At 45.9% G+C, this 18,459-nt stretch overlaps 1 protein-coding gene and 1 long non-coding RNA gene across 2 annotated transcripts in view; one reads left to right on the plus strand and one right to left on the minus strand.

Moving 5' to 3' along the window:
* Nucleotides 1-18,459, minus strand: part of LOC120310876 — a 40,918-nt gene that overhangs the window by 18,425 nt on the left and 4,034 nt on the right. The window lies entirely within an intron of this gene.
* Nucleotides 14,537-18,459, plus strand: part of HS3ST6 (heparan sulfate-glucosamine 3-sulfotransferase 6) — a 50,730-nt gene continuing 46,807 nt past the window's right edge. Inside the window, exon 1 of the mRNA XM_039349764.1 lies at nt 14,537-15,179. Within this exon, the coding sequence (XP_039205698.1) occupies nt 14,692-15,179 (488 nt within the window). The 5' untranslated portion in view covers nt 14,537-14,691. The remainder of the gene's footprint in view (nt 15,180-18,459) is intronic.

Raw genomic sequence — 18,459 nt, forward strand, 5'->3', positions numbered from 1 at the left:
TCAGCATTTCATTATTCAGTCGAAAATTCAATGAAATACTCAGCAACAGTTGCTAAAGTTATGTTCATTTGCTAAATTCCTGTGCATTTTATTGTTTTAAAAAAAGTTTGTATTTAAGACATTCCATGCTAGGGAAAGCTCTGAATAAGAAATGAACGCAGATATCTTAGTAGATTCAGTGGGTTAAGTAAACCCACTTATTGCCTTTTGCATGACATGTGAAGCAGACTGTTTTACGGTTATTTGACACAGCGTAAAATCAAAAAGAGTCTGGTAGTAGTGGACTCAGCCTATAGTTTTAATTTGGTTGGTTTTATTTCCTGCATTCTTCCCCATTAGCCTGTTTGTTCACCTGTCAACTCACTGCCTCTGTTTCCCTACAGACCCATGTCGCAGGCTGTGTTGACCCTGGCAAGCAGAGAACTGCTTTGATTCCCCTGTTTTCTTCAGCAGCAACTCATGCAGAGACAGCGTGAGCACCCTCCTCTGACTGCCAGCTTGTGAACTGGTGGTAGCTGGCTTTGAATTACTAATTTCATGGGGGCCTCCTCTTTGGGAAATGAGAAGCTCTCCCCTCCAAATGACAAGAAGCTAAAAGCTAATAGAAATGTGTTTCCGATTAACAAAACGTCTTCCTTAGTATGTGGCAATCCTGGACAATTCCAGCCGTCCTGAACAGAAACCTTCCAGCCCAGACAGAAACCACAGCAGACAATGTTTACTTAACTGGAAGGACAGAATAATTTCTCCTTATTCCTGATTTCAAGTTCCTGCAATAAAGATCAAAGAGGAAGGGGGAGGGGAATCACCTTCCAGAAACAGATCTGAACTGTCCCATCAGAGAAAAGCACAGCTTCTCATCTGCACCAGCACTTCAAAAGAAGCTCCATGGGAAGCCGCAGAAGTGCTGCACCCTCTCTTCCCCCCCCCCCAAAAAAACCTGAAATGCAACAGATTTACTCATGAGAGTCCAAAGGCGTATCTTTGGGGACGGCATGTTCTGACATGAACCAAACATGTCTCTTTAGTGCAGTCTTCCAGCCATCCCTTTGTGGTGAAGAGGCTGCCGTTAGCTTGGTACTGAAGGAATAATCTTCAATTTCATCTCCTGGGCTTTGCAATTGCCAGGTAAGTTGTCAATATTCCATAAGGAAAAAAAAAATATGTTCCTCTGGGGTTTTACATACTGCTTTTACTGCCAGTGCCAAATCTTTACCCCATTTGAAACTCTAGATGAGAGGCTGAAGATGCAGAAGGATCTTGACAGACTTGAACATTGGGCCCTATCTAACAAAATGAAATTCAGTGGTGAAAAAAGTCAGGTTCTACATTTAGGCAAGAAAAACCAAATGTACAGGTATAGTATAGGGGGTACCTTGCTCAATAGTAGTAACTGTAAGAGGGATCTCGGAGTCCTAGTGGACAATCACTTAAGTATGAGCCAGCAGTGTGCTGCAGCTGCCAAAAAAGCCAACACAGTGCTGGGTTGCATTAACAGAGGGATAGGAATCAAGATCATGTGAAGTATTAATACTATTTTACAATGCCTTGGTAAGGCCACACTTGGAATACTGCATCCAGTTTTGGTCACCACGTTGTAAAAAAGATGTTGAGACTCTGGAAAGAGTACAGAGAAGAGCAACAAAGATGATTAGGGGACTGGAGGCTAAAACATATAAAGAACAGTTGCTGGAATTGGATAGATCTAGTTTAATGAAAAGAAGGATTAGGGGTGACATGATAGCAGTGTTCCAATATCTCAGGGGTTGCCCCAAAGAAGAGGGAGTCAAGCTATTCTCTAAAGCACTTGAAGGCAGGACAAGAAGCAATGGATGGAAACTAATCAAAGAGAGAAGCAACCAAGAACTAAGGAGAAATTTCCTGAGAGTTAGAACAATTAATCCGTGGAACAACTTGCCTCCAGAAGTTGTGAATGCTCCAACATGGAAAGTTTTTAAGAAAATATTGGACAACCATTTGTCTGAAATATTATAGGGCTTCCTGCCTGAGCAGCGTGTTGGACTAGAAGACTTCTAAGGTCCATTCCAATTCTATTATTCTGTTATTCTTCTGTTGATAGCAAAATGACTTAGTGCAGTGGTGGCGAACCTACAGCACGGGTGCCAGAGGCGGCACTCAGAGCCCTCTCTGTGGGCACACGCACCGTCGGCCCAGTCCTAGGCCTTCAGCTGGGTTTTATAAAACCTTTTCACTTTAGGCCTCCACTGCCGTGTACAAAAAAAAAAAAGGTTCAATCAATCAGTCAATTTCAACTTCTCGCAGAAAAAAAAGATCTTGCAAAGTTGGGATTGATTGATTGAACTTTTTAGTCCCACCCAGTCTGCCGTTACCACTGCAGCCATGCCCACCCACTGGACCACACCCACCCAACGGGTCACACCCACCCGGCACCCGACAATGCATAAGTGGGTTTTGGGTTGCAGTTTGAGCACTCGGTCTCTAAAGGGTTCGCCATCACTGACTTAGTGGAACATCAGGAGAATATAGAAAGCTTCCAGAAATGGTGTAATGCTTAGAAACAAGCAATGAGTGCTGATTGTTCAATTTAGAAAAATCTAAAACCCAAGTTGGAGCTTTGCATCTCTCTATTTTGAATAGAAGTCACCTATTTGATATTATAAAAACAACGTTTTGGCCTGGATGCAGATCTTTATGCTTTAGAAACATTTAACCAAATAATCCTTTAGAAGATATTCGGGCTTGACTTTCTGAGTATTGCTGAGACAAATTTGTTTTGAGTTACAATTTAGATTAATTTTTAAGATTCTCCCAAATGCTCCAGCTACTTGAGCTGGGAACTTAGCCATTCCTTTATGTATCCCTGTATATACAGTATGGTCCACCACTGGAGGCTTTTAAGAAGAGACTGGATAGCCATTTGTCTGGAGTGCTTTAGAATGTCTCCTGCTTGAGCAGGGGGTTGAATTAGATCTTTTGGACACCAACATTTTGAACACCAGGGACCGGTTCCATGGAGAAAGATTTTTCTGCGGACCGGAGGTGGCCTCGTTTTGTGTGCTGCCTACATCCCACGGATGGGACTTTACTTGTTTGTGTGGACCGGTTGTTGGCATGCCGCGGCCTGGACCAGGAATTGGGGACCCCTGGATTAGATGACCTTCAAAGTCCCTTCCAACTCTGTTATTCTGTTATTTCTATTGCATGGCTGAAGTTACAATGATTTAAACCTGTCCTTCTCACGGGGAAAAAAAAGATCTCGCAAAGTTGGAATTGATTGATTGAACTTTTTAGTCCCACCCAGACTGCTGTTACCACCGCAGCCACATCCACCCAATGGGCCACGCCTAGCCAGTGGGCCACACCCACCCAGCACTCGACGATGCATAAGTGGGTTTTGGGTTGCAGTTTGGGCACTCGGTCTCTAAAAGTTTCGCCATCACTGCCCTAAATCGTGTACTGGTTCTGTTTGGGGAAGTTTAGTCCCATCCAGAACTGAAGACAGGAAATCCCCAGAACCGGGGATCCCTAATGCCCAGAGTCACTCAGTCTTGCTAGGGTTGAGCTGCTGTTTCCTATCCAAATCTCCGTAGCCCTGAGACGTGGAGGCAGAACTGTTACTGGGGGATTCCTCACCTCATACCCGTTGATGACCTCATCCGCCAATTTATGTAGATGTTGAAGAGGGGAGGATGGAGAATCAAGCCCTGTGGAAATGCACAAAGCAGGGGCCATGGGCAGGAATTCTCCTCCCCTATCAATACTCATTGTATTGGAGAAAGGAAGAAAGGAAGAAAAACAGTACCACACAGGACCTCCCACTCCCAATCCCCAGAGCCGATCCAGGATACCATGGTATCAAAATCCACTGTCGAAAAGAGCCAGGATGGATGCATTTCCTCACCTGGGGTCTTTTCCATCTCTGGGGTCCTGTGAAATCTAAAGATAAACACTCAGCCACTTCTCAAGGGCTCCTCCGCATGTGCTCTCAAATATTCCAGGAGTTTCCCTCCCCTGAGAAACAGGCTTCTGTTCATCTACTACATGTCTATGGAGATTCTCAGTCATCCAGGTCATGGTCGTCCAAAGGTGCTGTCAGCCCTGTCAGCCCTTAAAATGCCTAGGGCAGTGATGGCGAACCTTTTAGAGACTGAGTGCCCAAACTGCAACCCAAAACCCACTTATGCATTGTCGAGTGCCGGGTGGGTGTGGCCCATTGGCTGGGCGTGGCCCAGTGAGTGGGCATGGCCCAGTGGGTGGGTATGGCCCAGTGGGTGGGCATGGCTGCAGTGGTAACGGCAGACTGGGTGGGACTAAAAAGTTCAATCAATCAATTCCAACTTTGCAAAATCTTTTGAAATTGACTGATTGAACCTTTTTTTTTTTTCACACGGCGGCGGAGGCCTAAAGTAAAAATGTTTTATAAAACCCAGCTGAAGGCCTAGGACTGGGGCGATGGCACGCATGCCCACAGAGAGGGCTCTGAGTGCCGCCTCTGGCACCCGTGGCATAGGTTCACCACCACTGGTCTAGGGTCCTCATCTTCATTTATTGAGAAAGCTGCAATTTTATTAGGAGTCAAGTGTCTTGCAGTAATGCATAGCCAGAACTAAGAATTGCACACCAAAATCTCAAAGTTCAACTTTCCTCCCTTAACTGCCTCCCATCAGTGACCCTCCATGACCAATCAGGTTCAAGTGAGATTTTTCAGAATGGATGCTGCCTTGGTACGCAGCTGCCTTCCTCTCCCAACTGGGTGACTTTGAAGTAGCATCTTAGGAAGATACAGAAATACTTTCACTTTCCCCCAAGCCTCCCCCCCATCCCGTCCACCCTCGCCAGAGTTCAGGGCAGACTGTCCCTGCATAGTAGCAAGCAGAAGTTGACAGCTGCTTTTTCAAGAGGCAACTGGACTTTCTTTGATATTTTTTTCTTGAAGACGTTTCACTTCTCATCCAAGAAGCTTCCTTTGGTTCTGGATGAGAAATGAAACGTCTTCAAGGAAAAATAAAGACATTCCAGTTGCCTCTTGAAAAAGCACCTTTGGGATGTTCATCTACTATTTTCTCGGGATAGTTGGGAATTTTGTCCGTATTTTTCTTGGTGAGGTTTCTGTTCTGTCTTAGCTGCAGGCCTTCAAGGGTACAACAGATGGTAGTTTGGCCTTCTAAGTATACACCCCCTGGCTGTTTCCACTTACTGCTCTATAAAAAAACCAGCATGAGGAGTTTCCTCCCAGTTTCGTTCCTGTGGGACGGAAGGAAAGTGTGGGAAGCAAAGAAACGGCAAGCCATTGGAAAGAAAATTGTCCAGTAAAAGGCAGAATATTCCCACACAGCCCTGGAGCATCTCCTTACTAAGGAAATGCAAGGATGTTGCGCTTTCTAAGTGGGAAATTCACCCGAATGTTCTCTTCCTTTGAAAGACACGTCAAGAGCAAAAGTTTTCATCAGATTTATGAGAAGGGATAGGGAGAGAAAAGGCAAGAGATTTGATTGCATTTTATGTTTTATTTGATTTGCACAGAAGGGAACCCACATAACAATCCACAACTGCCGGTGTTGCACGCAGCCTCCCAAACCTTGCAAAGGACAACCGTAGGGGAGAAAAAACATTGTTCTTGCATTCTGTGGTTGACTTACGACCACAATTGAGCCCAAAATGTACGCTGCTAAGTGAGACATTAATTGCATATGACATCCTCCACCCATCCCAATAATCTGGAAGGTATCCCCTGCATCCATTGTCTCAAGGTGCAAGCCCTAGTTTAGCTTTTTGTCTAACTGGGTTGTTTGGAAAGAGCTGCTGTCTGTCAGCAGGAGAATAAGGAAAGAGTTTAATCATGAAGAAATCCCTTTCTCCAGAGATCTCTCCATCTTTGTGCTTCTCGGTGTTCAAAATGTACTCCTTCCCTCCAGGCCCTGTACCCACTGCCAAAAAACTAACACTACATCAGGCTATAATCCACAAGGGAATTAGCTGTAGAGGTAGATCTATTGCAACAAAAGCCACAGGGAAATGTGTCCATGTTTTCTAGGTAATTTTTCATACATTCTGAGCTTTCGTAAGGAAGGAAAAAAAAAGCATTATGTTAGAAATAATGATAGGTATTAAATGTCAACTCCATTCTACTCATCCTAGGAGCCGTGGTCAGAATGCAGTATCGCAGGCTAACTCTGCCCATAATCAGAGACTGCTGGGAATTTTCTCCTTAGTTCTAGGTTGCTTCTCTCCTTGATCAGTTTCCATCCATTGTTTCTTGTCTTGCCCTTTGGGATTTTGGGAAATAGTTTGACACCCTCCCTGTCTTTGTAGGAGCCCCTCAAATATTGGAACACCGCTATCATGTCACCCCACATCCTTCTTTTCAATAGTCTAGAACAGGGGTAGGCAACCTTGGCTCTTTTATGACTCATGGACTTCAACTCCCAGAATTCCTGAGCCAGCCATGCTGAGGGGAAAGGGAGAGGTTTCCAAACTGAGCCATGCTGGCTCAGGAATTCTGGGAGTTGAAGTCCACAAGTCATGAAGGGGCCAAAGTTTCACCATGCTGGCTCAGGAATTCTGGGTGTTGAAGTCCACAAGTCATAAAAGAGCCAAGGTTGCCTACCCCTGGTCTAGACATATCCAATTCCTGCAACTGTTCTTCATATATTTTAGCCTCCAGTCCTCTAATCATCTTTATTGCTCTTCTCTGCACTCTTTCCAGAGTCTCAACATCTCTTTTGTATTGTGGGGACCAAACCTGGATGCCGTATTCCAAGTGTGGCCTTACCAAGGGGTTATAAATTGGTATTAACACTTTACCTGATCTTGATTTTCTTCAAGAGAAAACAAACTGAAGGGTCACCAACACCCTTCAGTTGCAGCATTTGTATTTCATACTATGACCTTCAGTTTGGAAAAAAAAAAAGAATGAAAAAAATCTACCCAGACTTCTCATGAAAGAGATTGTGACGGTGATTTCTGATTAGCACTCATGGTTGATGCTAGAGGTCTTGATAAGTCTTTCAGTTGGAATTTGGTTTTTGAGGGGATCCATGAAATAATCTTCCTCGTTGTCTTTCCAAGGCTTTTGGATTCCAATTAAATTGAGAAGCTGCAAGAAACGTCTCTTCTGCAGAGCCAGCAGCTTCAACAAACCCCAGAGCGCCTTTCAAGCTTAGACTTGCCCACTGGAGGGAGCTGGTGGCTTCCGCCTCGCCAGAACTCAAAACCAAAATGAGCGGTGGAAATACCCTAGGATGGATTGGCCAACATGTGTTCCTTAATCCTGCATTGGCATCGTTATAAATCATATTAATATCTTCCCTTACATATTTTTGATCCCACATTCTTAAGCTGAAGAGGCTACTGGCATGTAAAATCATGCAGTAAGAATCAGTAATATCAACCAAGCTGGAGCAAGCCAACACAAAGTCAGTGGAGGAGAAAAAAGCAAAGGCATTTGGTCTCTAAGATCCTCAGTACCAGAACTAGGGCTTTTATAAAAATCCTGGCCGCAGGGAAAGGAGGAATTTTCTGGCAAGGATGGATAGGCATGGACGAGGCAAACGAGGCAGACCTTGCAGCATATTCTCTAAAACAAAGAAATAATGCTTGGATTGGATTGGGTTTGGCCTTGGTTATCTGGTTGTGCACGCTTTTGCTATCCCAAAGGTTCTTTTTCAAGAGGCAACTGGGCTCCCTTCGTTTTGTTTTTCCTTGAAGACATTTTGCTTCTCATCCCAGAAGCTTCTTCAGTTCTGACTGAATGGTGGAGAATGAACTAATTAAACACTTCTGCTGATTGCTGCTGTAAAAAATGCCTTGCTGAACACGGCACTGTTTGAAGAAGAATAATGGGAACATCCTGCACTGATACTTTTAATGCTATTAAACAACAACATCTGTCTATTCCTGTCCTTTAGAACAGGCAACTTTAAGACTTGTGGACTTCAGGTCCCAGAATTCCTCAGCCAAAGTTGAAGTCCATGAGTCAGAAAAGGGCGGAGTTTGAAGACCCCTGTTCTGGGTGCTTTCAGCCAACAGGCTGCTCCAAAGAAGAGGGAGTCAAGCTATTCTCCAAAGTGCCTGAAGGCAGGACAAGAAGCAACGGATGGAAACTAATCAAGGAGAGAAGCAACCTGGAACTAAGGAGAAGCTTCCTGACAGTTTGAACAATTAACCAGTGGAACAACCTGTCTCCAGAAGCGGTGAATGCTCCAACACTGGAAGTTTTTAAGAAGAGACTGGACAGCCATTTGTCCAAAATGGTGTAGGGTTTCCTGCCTGAGCAGGGGGTTGGACTAGATGACCTCCAAACACATGAACCGGTTAGGGGCATGGACACAACATGCGTTTTAAAAAAAGGAGTTCTCTTCATGTTTTTCACAACACTCATCCCTGGACACGAAGCTGGGAGTGAACCACAGCAGAAGGTCAACAGGTAGTCCTCTTCTTCCAGCCACAATTTCTGTTGTTAAGCAAGACATTTGTTAAGTGAGTTTTGCTCCATTTTACGACCTTTCTGGCCACTGTTGTTAAGTGAATCACTGCGAGTAACCCGGTTGTTAAGTGAATCTGGCTTCCTCACGGACTTTGCTGGTCAGACGTGCGCAAAAGGTGACCTTCGGACACAGCAACCGTCATAAACGTGAGTCAGTTGCCAAGTGTCTGAATTTTGATCACGTGACCGTATGGGGATGCTGCAAAGGTCATAACTGTAAAAAGCAGTCATCAGTCACACTTTTCAGTGCCGTTGTAACTTTGGAAGGTCACTAAATGAACTGTTGTAAGTCAGGGACCACCTGCATTTCCTTCTCGTGATTCTGAAGAAGATTCTTTTAGAGTTTCAAGATGTGGCAGGAGGGGTATGGATATAATTACACACACACATGCATACAAACATGCACCCATGCATGTAGCTCTCTGCTGAGCTTCTCTCTCCAAAGCCCTACCCTGTGAATCTTCTTTTTTCTCAGTCTGCAAATTCAATAGTCCTAATTAAATTCAAAATAAATAATACGAATGAACTAATTAAACACTTCTGCTGATTGCTGCTGTAAAAAATGGGCTCCCTTTGTTTGTTTTTTCCTTGAAGACATTTTGCTTCTCATCCCAGAAGCCTCTTCAGTTCTGATTGAATGGTGGAGAATGAACTAATTAAACACTTCTGCTGATTGCTGCTGTAAAAAATGCCTTGCTGAACACGGCACTATTTGAAGAAGAATAATGGGAACATCCTGCACTGATACTTTTAATGCTATTAAACAACAACATCTGTCTATTCCAGGTCCTTTAGAACAGGGGTCCTCAACCTTGACAACTTTAAGACTTGTGGACTTCAGCTCCCAGAATTCCTCAGTCAGAGTTGAAGTCCATGAGTCAGAAAAGGGCGGAGTTTGAAGACCCCTATTCTGGGTGCTTTCAGCCAACAGGCTACACTTCATTCGTTCGTATCCTTATTTTTTTTTCCTTATCTGAGTTTTTGGTATATATAGTCGCTATAATCCCCAAAGTGCTTTCTTTCAAAAGGCAACTGCACTTTCTTGTTTTGCTTGAAGACGTTTTGCTTCTCATCCAAAAAGCTTCTTTGGTTCTGACTGAATGGTAGAGAATGGAAGGACTTATATTCCTTGCAGTCATATGAGCTGTGGTGGCACAGTGGTTAGAATGCAGTATTGCAGGCTAACTCTGCTCACATTGCCAGCAGTTCGATTCCTTCGATCCTGACCGGTTCACGGTGGACTCAGCCTTCTGTCCTTCCGAGGTTGATAAAATGAGGACTGTTGGGGGCAAAATGCTGACTCTATAAACCGCTTAGAGAGGGCTGTAAAGCATCAGGAAGCGGTATATAAGTCTAAGAGCTATTGCTATTCCTATCTGGTCGCTAGCCCTCTTTCTGAGAGTTGTTGAGGCCACTGGAGATTTATCTGTCCCTCAGGGTCACCTGCATCCTGTAATCCGCAATTTTTTTCTGGAAATCCATTCATACTTCCACACCGTTCAAAGGGTGTTCATTCCAAAGCGCATAGCTAAATGTCTAAGGAGATTCTCAGCATCTGCAAGGGGCCTCCACGATTCTCAGAAAGAGCACTAACAACTAGATGACTGCAAGGAATATATAAATCCTTCCATTCTCCACCATTCAGTCAGAACTGAAGAAGCTTCTTAGATGAGAAGCAAAATGTCTTCAAGCGAATGGACGACCATGACCTGGATGACTGAGAACCTCCATAGATATAGTCCTTCTAGGTTGGCAGCAAAGACACTTACTGACACAGCAACCATCAATTAACTTATTTATTTTTACTCAGAATGGACTACAGATGTGTCTAATGTATACTTGAATGCAAACTTAATTTTTGCAATTGTAAACTGACATACAAGCTCAGAGTGAGCTGTTCTTCATCATTCATACAGTACTTCTCCAGATTTTGTAAAGTTTATAGTAAAATAATAGAGAAAATTCTGTATAAAAATGCACATATTTTTTGAAAATAATGAACACGGCTACCTTACATTAAAGAATCTGTTTTCAATACTGGTGAATATTAGTCTAGAAGTCCAACACAAATATTTGTTCAGAAATATGTTTACCTAGCACAGTACAGCATAGAATAAACTGAACTTGCCAGCAGGAAAAATGAGAAATACTGAAGAGATTCCCAAACTGATGCAATCACGACCATAAGAAACCAAAATTAAAGTCTTCTCCACACTGGGCCTTCCTATAGAATATCTCAATAAAATCTGGTCATTTTTTCCACTTCATGCTCTAATGCAGGGGTTCCCAACCGGGGGTGCGAGACGATATTCCAGGGAGTGCAAAAATTTGGGTTTAGAAGTTTCAAAATTATTTTTTATGTTCATGTCATTCAAAATTTATTTAAATAAGTTTATTATTTTTGTAAGGGGTGCGAGAATATATCAGAAGTGTTCTAGGGGTGCAGGGTATAGAAAAGGTTGGGAACCGCTGCTCTGATGAATGCTTGAGCTTTATAGAGGAATACTTAGCAAAAGGTTTTGTCCTGCTTTCCTAATTATTCTCCAACTATTTATTTATTTACTTTTGCCATATTTATGTAGTGTATATCGGATGTGGTGACCCTTTGAGAGCTGCATGCAATGAAATTTCATTTTAATGTATGCCGATTAGTGTACATTCAAAGTGACGATAAAGTTATTATTCTATTCTATTCTATTCTATTCTATTCTATTCTATTCTATTCTATTCTATTCCATTCTATTCTATTCTATTCTATTCTATTCTGTAAAATTATTCCTGATAACCTAGATTTTCTATGTTGCAGTATGGGAAGCCAAACCCTTGGATTTGCAAAGTACAATTCATACTTCAGCACAAAGTATGAATGCAACCAATTATGGCTTGTTTAACAAAAAGTGTTTAAATCACAGTATGGATTAGCATGTTGTATGAACCAGTACATCTTTTAAACTTCATTTTCGGCTGATGAAGTAAGAAAAAGAAACAACATTTATTAATGCTGGTGAACATGTGCATATAACAACTCACCTACACAAATTAAAAGTGTCAATTGCAAGCATTAATTGCTTGGCATGTGGCTATCACCGAACTAATTGCTGTTTATTGATAACACGTTTCCCTTTTTTATTTTAAAATTCAGCAGAAAAGAGATGGATTTTCCCTGCAGATCCCTTCTCATGATAGGAATGGTTGAAAACAGTAATTAAGGCTTGAAAAATTAGAGGGGGAAATTCAGTTGCAAAGATATTAATTGAATGTGTGCTGTCAAACATCGTCTCCTCCCGTCCCACTCCCTTAACCTACCCCTTCTGTTCCCAAATGATGTTTGATGTTTCTTCAATTCCAGTCCTGGGTTGGAATATCATTTAAAAAAAAAAAACTGGCAGAGACACATTTGCGCATTTGCCTTTGATTTGTATCCTGCAATATCTTGAAAGTTCAAGGGAGATTATAAATTATATACACACAGCATATGCCTCATCAAAACACCACATTTATTCTTCCCATAGGGAAAAAAAAAAGGGATCTTCCTTGGCTTGTTCAAACGTTTGTATATATTTTAAATTTACTCACATATGTTGTGTTTATTTTTGGCATGGTGATACAATAATAATAATAATAATAATAATAATAATAAAGTTGTAAGGGACCTTGGAGGTCATCGAGTCCAACCCCCTGCTCAGGCAGGAAACCCTACACCATTTCGGACAAATGGCTAACCAGTCTTTTCTTAAAAATGTCCAGTGTTGGAGCATTCACCACTTCTGGAGGCAGGTTGTTCCACTGGTTAATTGTTCTAACTGTCAGGAAGTTTCTCCTTAGTTCCAGGTTGCTTCTCTCCTTGATTAGTTTCCATCCGTTGCTTCTTGTCCTGCCTTCAGGCGCTTTGGAGAATAGCTTGACTCCCTCAAATGGTGTTTTATGCAAATATCAAAGCAGCTCTTAATAATGGAAATCAACTACAGGTAGTCCTCAATCTACGACAATTGAACCCAACATTTCCGTTGTTAAGTGAGACATTTGTTAAGTGAATTTTGCCCCGTTTTTACAACCTTTCTTGCCATAGCTGTTAAGTGAGTCACTGCAGTTAAATTAGCGACACTGATGTTAAGTGGATCTGATTTCATTGACTTGGCTTGTCAGAAAGTCGTAAAAGATCACATGAGCCCAGAACACGGCAACCGTCATAAACATGAACCAGTTGCCAAGCATCTGAATTTTGATCACGTGACCACGGGGTTGCTGCAACAGTTGTGAGAAAAAACGGTCCTAAGTCACTTTTTTCAGTGTCGTTGTTCCTGTATTGCAGGATCTAGGAATCCAGCCATATTTATTCCAAACCAGAAGTACATTCTACCTGTTTCTTCCAACTTTAAGTAGCAACAACCTTCTTGCTAGTCCTTCTTGGGCTCAGGTGTGCCAAACCCTGCCTGGCTCGGTTCATTGGTTTTATCCCTCCCCTCTTCCTCCCCCCCCCCCACCAGGACGGGTCACAAGTCTGAGCTCACCTTTTAAATGTGGGGCTCACAATGGAGCCAATATTTCAGTTGCAGTTTTAGTGAGCGCGAAGCAATGGAACAATTATTGGCCTGAATTTTGCATTATACTACTCAAGAATCATATAGCTTTTTAAGCAATTGCATCGTAACAGTGGCATTTGCAAGTACATCATATTTTTCCATCCTAATATCCGATGCAAGTATTGAGCATTAAATGTTAAGAGTGTCCATGAATATTACGTAACTTGTGTTCACTGACGGCAGTGGGATATATTTTTCATCCAGTAAGTACCTTTAGAATTAGACTTTAAATGTGTATATACACACACATCCTTTTGTCTGCTTAACTGTGAAGCGTGCTCAAGAATCAGTGTTCTCCAGACGAGTAGGAGGCGAGTTAAATTAGTTTTTAAAAACAAATTAATTGCCAAGCGGTAAAGAGAGCAGTTGCATAACCGGCCGACCGAAGTACACAACAAAGAATATGCATGCGCTCTATCAAAGCAGCTCAATGCAACGCCGGCCATATAGATTCCCTTACTAAATCAACCTCTGACCCATCTTGGCTCGTGCGTATTGTGTGAACTCCGCCGCCGTGCTCGATTAAATGACCCCCCCCCCCAAGCTTCGCAAGTTGTGCGAACAAGACGGTCGGTTTTCCAGCTTTCCTGTAGAAAAGACCCGTTTATTGATCAACGTCATTGAAGGGCAAGTCAATTTTTCATATCCGATCGGTGCCGAACCGGGGAGAAGAGTCCCCCCCCCACCTGCATTCCCGGGAGAGGCTGCAGGGAGGCGACCGTCGAGGACCGAGCCCGCTGTGAGAAAAGGGCGCAGCGCAGGCCCGCCGTCTGCAGAGGATCGCTCGCAACCTCCCACTCCACCCCGGAGAACCCCCCCCCCCAGCCTCGCATGCCCGGGAGGCCCTCCAAAGCGAAGGAGGCTGCAGCGGGGCTGGGGCGGGGATGCGAAATCCGGCAGCCCCGAGTCTCCTGGGCAGGCAGCTCCTCTCCGCGCTGCCGTCCGCGGCTTCTCCTCCTCCCCAGGGACCAGGATCACTCGCAACCCCCCACCCCACCCCAGGAGAACCCCCCCCCACAGCCTCGCACGCCCGGGAGGCCCTCCAAAGCGAAGGAGGCTGCAGCGGGGCTGGGGAGGGGCGGAGGCGAAATCCGGCAGCCCCGCGTCTCCTTGGCAGGCAGCTCCACTCCGCGCTGCCGTCCGCGACTTCTCCTCCTCCCGCCGGAGCAGCGCCGGAGGGACGGGGCGGGGGGGGGGCCCTCTCCGCCTTCCCAGGGAAGGGCGCCCGCGGCTTGGGGACCCCCTCTGGGCAAGCGGGGCGCCCGCCAGATGGCCAGCCCGGCCCGGGACCTCCGCCGGGCCGGGAAGGTGCATTTCGGTGGGCAGCCCCGCCTCGGCGCGCCCCGCCCCGCGTCGTCGTGTGAATGCCGGGCCGGCCGGCGCAGAAGCCGGTCGGGGCCCCCGCCCTCCAGCCGGGAGGGGGGCGAGTGGGCGGAGGGGGGGCGGCGCCGAAGGGGCGGGGAGGGGAGGGGGGGTCAGACGGCAGCAGAAGGCGCTGAAAGGCGGCCGGGGCAGCGCGGAGGGGCCCGGGGAGACGCGTGGCCGGCTCGGCTGCCCAGGGAGCGGCCCGGGGAGCGATGCCCCCGTCGCCGGCTCCCGCCCCCGCCGGGACTCGCCGCTGCCCGGGCTCGCCCTCCGCCCATGGGATGTAGCCGCGGCGGGCCGCTGGGGGGGCTGGTGCCGCGCGGCCCGCTGGCCCTGGCCGCGATGCTGCTGCTGCTCTGCAGCTACTTCTTCTACTGCCTGACCGGCCCCTGCCAGCCCCTCCGCCGGCCCGGCTGGCCCCCGCGGGCGCCCCTCTGGCCCCGCCGCCCGCCCGAGCCGCCCGGGGGGCAGCAGGAGGAAGAAGCGGAGGAGGAGGAAGAGGAGGAGGAGGAAGAAGAAGGCGAGGAAGTCGCCGTCGCCTTGACCCAGGACGAGGCGCCCCCCGGGGCTCCGGCCGGGGCTCTTCTGCCGGTGTCCAGCGGCTCCGGCCAGAAGAAGTTCCCGCAGGCCATCATCGTCGGCGTGAAGAAGGGCGGGACCCGCGCGCTGCTCGAGTTCCTGCGCGTCCACCCGGACGTGCGAGCCGTCGGGGCAGAGCCGCACTTCTTCGACCGTTGCTACGAGAAGGGGCTGCTCTGGTACAGGTAAGCCGGAGGGGGGGGGACGGGCGCGCCACCTGTCCCGAAGCCGCTTCGAGGAGGGGCTCTGTGGGCTCCCTGCACCCCCCCAGCCACGACCCCCCCCGTCTCCGGCTCTGCTGCTGGTTGGAAAAGGCCTCCCCCCCCCAAAAAAAAGAGAAAGATGCTTTTTTTCCCAAGAGGCGTCTGGCTGGACTCTCCTTCGGTGTTCGCTTGAGGACGTTTCGCTTCTCCTCCCAGAAGCTTCTTCCGCTCCGAGGGTTGGGAAATCAGTTTCCCGTCCCCGAGCAGAGACCCCCCCACACCCCATCCCGGCCGGCCTTGTCCTCGGATAGAGGAGCGGGATGAAATTGGACGGGGGGGGGCGGAGAGAGTAAGTGGAGAGCAAAAGGGGTCTCATGAGCCAAGCCCAGGAGGAAGGTTCCCTCCGCCGGGTCCCCCCAAGTCCAATTATCCATCCGCGCCCCCCCCCCCCGTAGAGGGCTCAAGGCTGTCAGTTCGGGCTCTGTCCTGTTCCTCCTCCAATCCGCACTTTTTTTGCCCCCCACCCCCACCTGCTTTATTTATGGATTTAGTGCCCCTGCTGTACGCTAAATAAATAAATAAACTTTAGTGCCACTGCTGTATGCTAAATAAATAAATAAACTTTAGTGCCGCTGCTGTACGCTAAATAAATAAATAAACTTTAGTGCCGCTGCTGTACGCTAAATAAATAAATAAACTTTAGTGCCGCTGCTGTATGCTAAATAAATAAATAAACTTTAGCGCCGCTGCTGTATGCTAAATAAATAAATAAACTTTAGCGCCACTGCTGTATGCTAAATAAATAAATAAACTTTAGCGCCACTGCTGTACGCTAAATAAATAAATAAACTTTAGTGCCACTGCTGTACGCTAAATAAATAAATAAACTTTAGTGCCACTGCTGTATGCTAAATAAATAAATAAACTTTAGTGCCACTGCTGTATGCTAAATAAATAAACTTTGCACCCCTGCCTGCCTGCCTGCCTGCCCCACCCTGGCTTTGCTGAGAATAAACGCTGCCCCAAACCGTTTGGGCTGGACCACCCCACCCCCCCATCCCTTTATCCACCGTGGTTGCCCCTCTGCTTTGGCTGGTTACATCCCTGGTTCCCCCACCCCATCCGTTGCTCTTTTCTTCTGAAAAGTTTTGCTTTGAACGGACCCAAAGTAACTCATGCGTTGGCTTCTCTTTTGAAATTCAGCAGCCAGCGCTGCTACAAACTGGGCGGTTTGATCATGCATACTTATTCCATATATTTCTCCTCCTTAGTCCTTTCCATTCCTTTCTTCCATCAAAAGGGCTGGCTATTCTGATTTTTAAATGGCCAAGGCTTACAGCAGCAACGAGTTCAAAGTTTCTTCTTTCCTGTTTGCTCCAGCCTCGTTCAGACAAGATACCTTTGCTAGATAACCTGGAGGGGGGGGTGACTCTGAAAGAGGAGCGGAGAGCTCTGTTCTGCAATGGATGAAAGCCCCTGACCCAATTCAGGCTGCTTTCTTTCCTGCTTTCGTGATACTTTTATTCGAGTTTCTATTAAGAAATCAGGTACGAAAGACATTCTGACTTCCCAGGGCTGAAAGCTGCCTGCTTTTGAAGTCTATGGCAGCCTGGCTGCTTTTGTCACTTCAAAGAGGGGTCTAGGTTTCACAAAGGCAAAAGTGAACAAAAGCTGACCGGCTATGAAAACCCCCTTGAAAAAAAAACCCTCCCAAAATGATTAATGGAGGTTCAAGTTTTGCCTTTCGGTTGTCTTTGCTCTGAGCCGCTTCTGTTCTTCTGCAGAAAGTTCCTGTTCAACCCCACCATGTTGAAAGTGAAGTCAGGTTGATCCTCTTTCAGTCTTCTAGTTGTCATTTCCCCACCCTTTATTCTACATTTCTTCTCTTGGGTGAATAATCAGGGTAATTTTCTGGAAAAAAAATTGACTCCTCCCGAATACAATCTCAGAAGGCAGCATGTTGAGTTTTAAAATTGGGGTCTAAACCTATTTGGGGGTTCCTTCTGAAGGAAATAAAAGTTATTCTTTTATAAAATTGCAGAAAAATAATTGTAGAAGTGTAATGCCAATATATGAAACTGTCTCTTTAGCACAGATGTAACACAAATGTAGCAATACACTGCCAAATGTGTGAGAAGGTTTGTTCAATGTTTACTGCCTAATATTCCTCCGGACACAGGAACTTACACTTTGAGTAGAAATCCTACTATCGAAGAGGTGAGAATTACAAATAAGTGAGAATTACAAATAAACAAGATAACAAAGTGAGAATTACAAATAAACAAGATAACAGCAGATGGACTTCAGAGTACATCTATAACAGCAGTTCTCAACCTGTGGGTCGCGACCCCATTTGGGGTCGAACGACCATTTCACGGGGCCGCCAAACAACGCGATCCGCCATTTTTTCCGCCATTTTTTCCCTCGGCCGGCGCATGGGGGCGCCGCCGCGCATGCGTGCCGCGCATGGGGGCACCGCTGTGCATGCGCACCACGCCGCACGTGTGCGCCGCGTGCTTATGACCGGGGTCGCCGGTATAAAAAGGTTGAGAACCACTGATCTATAAAGATGAAAGAGTTGTTTAGATGTGGCATGCATTGTAGGGGTATAAAATGCAGATGTTGCAACTAGGCCAGTGTGCTCCTGGAATCCAATCCATAGGGAAGGATCCGGGGGCCGTGTTTGCAAAAGCTCCTCTCTTCTATTCTTTCTCTTTTCTCTTTTATTCTGTTTCTGTTTTTCTCCAATAAACCTTTGTTTTGTTAACCAGACTTGTCTTCGTATTGTGAGTATCAAAATTTGGGGTTTTTACATCTCACACTTCCCCTTTTGATCAGCCCTCGTAAAGGATGGTCTCAGAGTCAGTTCCGTGGAGATGGCTTTGCAATAAGCAGGCGGGACGTTGTACTGTTGTGTTCATTAGCTAAATAAAAAAGGCTGCTTTTATGTGGGGGCAGGAATGAATACTACATGGAAGAGAAAGTTTGCCTTCGATCTTCAGCTTCTTGATTGCCTTTTGCAGTTTCTTCCCCAATTAGCTGTTTTACCACTCATTTGATTAATGGTTTGTGAACCAGCTAATTCTTGATGTCGGGGTTTATATACCTGGCTGTACATATGAATAAATGGTGCTCTGTAATGAGTACTTGCCAGGCACAACGGCCTCAGTCTATTGCAAACAGAATAATAAAACTCTTCTCGTTTGTTTGGCTTTTTTTTTGTTTTGTTTTGTATTGGTCTGGAGAGCGTCTCTTGAGGATT

This window comes from Crotalus tigris, unplaced genomic scaffold, assembly GCF_016545835.1.
Source record: "Crotalus tigris isolate CLP2741 ecotype Arizona unplaced genomic scaffold, ASM1654583v1 scf7180000018301.7375997, whole genome shotgun sequence".
In the NCBI taxonomy this organism is placed as follows: domain Eukaryota; kingdom Metazoa; phylum Chordata; class Lepidosauria; order Squamata; family Viperidae; genus Crotalus; species Crotalus tigris.